This window comes from Gobio gobio (genome assembly GCF_949357685.1).
Source record: "Gobio gobio genome assembly, chromosome: 2".
In the NCBI taxonomy this organism is placed as follows: Eukaryota; Metazoa; Chordata; class Actinopteri; order Cypriniformes; family Gobionidae; genus Gobio; species Gobio gobio.
Genome location: NC_137098.1, coordinates 40974765 through 40980764, shown reverse-complemented (window position 1 = coordinate 40980764; position 6000 = coordinate 40974765). Strand labels below are relative to the sequence as shown.

At 37.4% G+C, this 6000-nt stretch overlaps 1 protein-coding gene across 1 annotated transcript in view; it reads left to right on the top strand.

Annotated features, from left to right (window-relative positions):
- Positions 1-6000, top strand: part of dgkza (diacylglycerol kinase, zeta a) — a 59040-nt gene that overhangs the window by 33604 nt on the left and 19436 nt on the right. Inside the window, exon 25 of the mRNA XM_079803749.1 lies at positions 2785-2886. Within this exon, the coding sequence (XP_079659875.1) occupies positions 2785-2886 (102 nt within the window). The remainder of the gene's footprint in view (positions 1-2784; positions 2887-6000) is intronic.

Here is a 6000-nt window from a genome sequence, read left to right as displayed (position 1 = left end):
GGCAGTGTGTTTCTCACAGCTTAGCCACTTTGTACAAATTCTATAGTACATTAATTAATTCTAAAGTACAGAGCACTGTATGTTCAACATCCTAGGGTGCTTAATAGTTGGTGCTTCTGAAATGCTTTTAATATACAGTAAACGTACACATGTGTAGGCAGGTTCATACATAATGTCTATGCATGTTTGCATATGGGAATGATAATGTGATTGTGAGATTATGTGTGTGTGTGTGTATAATTGTGTAGTACAGAGTGAATAAAACAGAGCGTTTCCTGCAGCGCAGAGCCTGATCCGATCCTCTATTTATAGCTGCCTGAAAAAGTCATACAGCACCGCAGCTCCTGCTAATCTCCTGTGTGTGTGTGTGTGTGTGTGTGTGTGTGTGTGTGTGTGTGTGTGTGTGTGTGTGTGTGTGTGTGTGTGTGTGTGTGTGTGTGTGTGTGTGTGTGTGTGTGTGTGTGTGTGTGTGTGTGTGTGTGTGTGTGTGTGTGTGTGTGTGTGTGTGTGTGTGTGTGTGTGTGTGTGTGTGTGTGTGTGTGTGTGTGTGTGTGTGTGTGTGTGTGTGTGTGTGTGTGTGTGTGTGTGTGTGTGTGTGTGTGTGTGTGTGTTTGGAGGGGGTAAGAGAGCTCAAAACACAGAGAGAGAGAGAATACAGACAGTAATTTAGCTTTTTTGTGCATTTCATTTTTCTGTCTTCGTAAAGATTTGATGAAATCAATTATTGTCTTATGTGTAAATCAATATATTTAGCTTAAGATCCATCATCACACATCATTTCTATTAAGTTAATGTAAAATGTTTCACAATAGTATTATTTTACTGTATTTATGATGAAATAAATATAGCCTTGTTGGGCATAAGAGGCATCTTTTTCTTAAAAAAAAAAAAAGAAATCTTAACAATTAGCTGATAATTGCTAATAAATCTTTGTATTTAGCTCCTGCTGGTCAGAAAGAGACTAATGGTGTATTGATGGATCAGAGTCATTGAATAGTTAGCTCTGTGATGTTTGTATAATAATCATTGGCCGCCTCCTGCATCCCCCAGCTGTTTGAAGCTTGTCTGGTTGAAACAGAGAGAAGCCGCTCGCTGGGCATAACTCTCATCTGATTATGTCATGATTGTATAACCCAACGGATAGCTATTGTTTGTGGCTCCCAATGGAAAACATTGAGTGAACCCTCAGAGCACTTTCAGTCCTGATGCTGCTTCTGTCACGTGTGATGTGATTGTGAGATAACAGTCAGCCTTTTCACTTTAGGGGCTGTGGATGCTTGAGATGAACTGATATGCCCTATAGCTCTGTATTTGAACTTCAGAAAGTCTTTCTTTTACTTCGCATTTACAGTAAATGTGTCATTTGTCAACCTTAATGATTCAAACACTACCTTTTCTCTGAGGTTCACTCTAAGCCACCTGGGTATTTCACATCAAAGCTGAGGCTTTCTTTAATTAGTCTTGTTTACCTTGATAATTTTGTTGTTGTTTTTCTTAGCTCTGTTGTGTTGGAAACACCACAAGAATACAAAGCTACAAAATGTCGATATTCCGTTTGGTTTCTGGTTCTGTAATACATTTTTCTTGTAAAATGTGTAAAAACAGCAGTATAAACGATTTCAGATATCATTGTCCTTTCGCTTCGTCTGCTACTGCAAGAGGGTTGGATTTTTTTCTTCCTTCTCGATACTTAAATATAGTTTCTGCAGTCTTAATGACATGTTTCCGAAACAGCAAGAGTCTTTCAGAGTTTCAGAGAACTTTGGCTCACCTCTTGTAATTGACATCTCTCCTTTTTCCTCAGCTCATTCTTTTCTCCTTTAATTTTTGTCTTCCTTTCATTTGCATGTTTGACGTTTCATTTGTACATTTCATCTCTTTTTATTTTTTATATTTAATCAGTGGAACTTTTTGTTTTGGATTCCATTTTTTTGGCAACTTTTCAATTCCCGACCTGTTGTTAGAAGCACATGCAATCAGTCAGACAGACAGGCGTATGGCTGCTGATGCGTTTGGCAGGCATTATTACATCCCTTAACTCCCTTGGGCATGAAATAACGATCTCTCGCCTAGCCAACATTGAACATGCTTTTGTTCAATTCAGAATCACACAGAATCGCTCATGAAAGGAATATTAAATTAATAAAAAGAGGTAATTAGCCTTTGTGGTGTTCTCTTTGTGGTGTTAAGTGCTGAGTGTGCCAGGGTGAACTGTGGGTGAACAAAGTGACAGGAAGCATTGTCTTTTTGAGTCTCTAGAAATGTTGGCTTTCTCTCTCTCTCTCTCTCTCTCTCTCTCTCTCTCTCTCTTGTCTCCGCAATGTTTTTCCACCGGTTATGCATTTCCACCAAATGAGATCAGACTGCTACAGGGTGATACATGCGCTAGTGGAGATCAAAGGATAGTGTCTCTATCTTGCTTTGTCTCTCTGTCTCCACCTTCATCTCTTCCTCTCACTTTCTCTCACATACTGTTATTATATACTATAAACACAAACGATATGCATCTAAACATACTTCTATATGTCTTAGGATATTCCTCACCTATTAGGGTGTTTTGTATTAACCAGAATGTAATTGTAGGTCTTTGCATGTTACTTATTTTTTTATATTTCAAAGCCTTCCAAGCCTTAAAGAAAAAGCACACACATCATTTTGATTTGTTAGCAGCTGGACTGTGGTACACCACAGCATTTGTTTTTGTTGGCTGCAGATATAATGACTGGCCTGCTGTTTCAGTACCATATATTCCTCTTGATAATGTATCTCTCGTTGTTTCTTCAGGGCTGCTGAGCTCCAAAGGAAGCGTGTTTCCAGTGACAGTTCTGTGGCAGAAGCACTTGCACACAGTGACTCGCTCAGATCAACCAAAGCAGCTCTCAGCAGGTAAGAGCTACAGAGAGAACGTTTTTGCTCCTCCAGAACAAATCTCAAACTCCAGCCACGTGGATCAAGCTTGCTGCCACATACAAAAGTTTTCTTTTTTTTTCTTTTCAAGGCTTATAAAGTTCTTCCTGATTTGCATTTATATGGATCAAAGCAGAGTATTGAGTTCTGTGATGGTTATGAGAGATGCTGACCTGTGAATTTCAAGTTGTTATGTGAAATAACCCTCTCTATCTAATCTTTATTGTAGTAAAAATGAGCTAACTCCTCTACTCTCATATCTCTTTTTTGGTGGGGCTTGATGGTTTATTGATAAAATATACATTATGTAGGTCTCAGCAGTATGAAATATCTCATCTGGTAGAGATGCTACCACAGCGTTTATGCAGTGATAGATATATTTAAGACTGCTTTATGTTATTTATGTATTAAAAATACATTATAGTATATTTGTATTGTACTAAAAACATACTCAAGTACATTTATAATGCATTTAATAGTACGTATTTTTCACCTGGGAATTAACATTTACATTAAATGACAAATTTGTCCCAAACAAGTCGGAATGCGAAGAACATGCCATTAATAGTTGTTTATGATTGCAGAGCAACAACGCAACTGATGTGCGCTCACCTGTTGGGGAAAGTTACTTTTAAAAGAATTGCACTACGATATTGCGTTACTCCCTAAAAAAGTAACTAATTGTGTTTGTTACTTTTTATGGAAAGTAATGCGTTACATTACTTTTGCATTACTTTTTATCACCTGGGCTGAGCTTGTTTGTTTTTTTATAACAACAAAAAACATTCTATTTTTGGTAGATGTAAAGACCCTTTCACACCAACAGTGAAATGAATGAAATGAAAGCCTCTTGTATGCAAGAAATGCAAATTCACGTTTGTACAGTAGAGGGCGCAGTTAAAAAGCCTTCAGCTGTTCTATGCTGTTCACGCGTGTGATGCGCGTGGTGGGAGCGGCGGCACTGTGTATTACTTATTTGAAAAGGTAACTAAAGTAAATTGATATTTTGTTGTAAATTTAAAAGTAATGCGTTACTTTTCTAGTTACTTGAAAAAAGTACTCAGATTATGTAACTCAAGTTACTTGTAATGCGTTACCCCCAACACTGCGTGTGTGTATATGTTATTTTTAAAACATTTAGAAATGTTAAAAAGGTTTCAAGCAGAGCATCCTTTTTACTACATTGGTTTGCCTATCTTTTGTTTTTAGCACAAATGCTAGATTTTATAATTAATTTCTAATGAATAATCATATATTTTAGCCTGCGTTCCGAATAAAAAAAGAAAATCTAATTAGATGAAGTACCTTTCATTTATGAAGTATTGCATTCACTCCCCTCTATATGGGTAAAATATGTGTAAATGTGTTCGTTTGAATACTTGAGTCTGTATTGGTGTGTCTGCAACTGTGGCCACCAGGCATTTTTGTGAAAGTGTGACATCTCATTTACTGTGCAGGAATAGAGAGAGAGAGTGAGAGAGTGAGAGAGTGAGAGAGTGAGAGAGTGAGAGTGAGAGTGAGTGTGAGAGTGAGTGTGAGTGTGAGTGTGAGTGTGAGTGTGAGTGTGAGTGTGAGTGTGAGTGTGAGTTTGTGTGTGTCCAAAGATTTTTCATGAAGGTTTTTATGCATTTAATAGTTCCCCATGAGCTTTTAATGAGGACTGCATGAAAAGTTGAAAAGTGTTTTCACATACATGCTATGATGCTTACATCGAATACATGGAATATTTCATTTATAAAGTTTGCTTATAATAATCCTTAATTCTTGCGTAGATTTTTTATTGTTTAGAAAATGTATAAAAATATACATTGTAATATAGATTTATTGCTGGAGATAGTTTTTACAAAGATTTATTTTCATGGAATTAGGAAGTGGTTCACTACCCCCTGAATCCACTATCCCTCATGTTACACAGCAGGACAGAAAGACATTAGGCTCCTGCTTCATGTGAATGTGTGTGTATGTATGTATATGCATGTGCGATTGGAGAAGATGAGAAAAGTTTTCGGTTAGATTCTCTTTAGGATCCCAGACCTCATAACGACATACAGAGAAAATAACTGACCACTGGAAACAGGCCAAGAGATATTACACAGATAAAAATGCAAGAAAGCTGCTGGCCATGAACTGTTAGCTTTCACTGCACAGAAGACATAAGGGAAATCACTGCTTGACTGCTCTCTAGTCAGAAACCACAATCACAAATCTCCCTCTTGTGTGAAATCAGCTCTGTAAAGCACAGAGCGCTGTCCTGGACTCACACACTCCTTTGTGTTCCTAAATGATGGGCTCTTTGGGTCCTATTAAGTTTCTCCTAGGGTCAGTAATATCTCCATAAAGGAAACTCCAGTGTCTGTAGTACATTATGTAACATTTGTGTTGGCAATGAGCTGATATGCTCCATATGGGTCCGGGCCACAACCCTGCCCGAGGGGAGGACTATCTGGCCAGACCAGAGATAATAGAACCACCCCTAGTTTTAATGGAGAAATGTGTCTGGATTACATCACATGCACATGCTTGATGTCCTCAAAATGTCACACCAACTCAAATGCACAATGCACAAAACCACAGTTCTTTTATTTTCTTCCCATTGTTATTATTTTCTTTTATGTGTGTTTTTTTCCCATGCCATGTACTGTACTGTACTGTTAGGGTTTGTTCTACAGTTTACTCAGCCTCAAGTGCTTAACAGACTCTTTAGGTATTTTTTTGTATTTGTACGTGTGATACTTTTTTAAAAGGACGATTGGAAGTTTAAAAATTTTCCATTGACTGTTGAGTATTTAAAATGCTATGGCAGCGGTGACATTACCACAATATTTTAATACTGAATTAATTTGGTCTTTTTTTTCTTATACATTTATTTACATGCTGAATTTTGATTTGCCCTTTTCTCTTGCATATATTTAATAATGTATAGCCAATTTAACAATGTGTGTTTACTCGTGTGAGTTGTGCGCAGCCAACAAAGTGCAGCTCTAATGCAGCATTTTATTTACAGTACGCAGAACCAAAGCCTTAAACCTAAGTTTACGCTACTTTTACACAATTTGTTTTGCCAGTTTAGTTTGTACTGTATCACTGTTATAT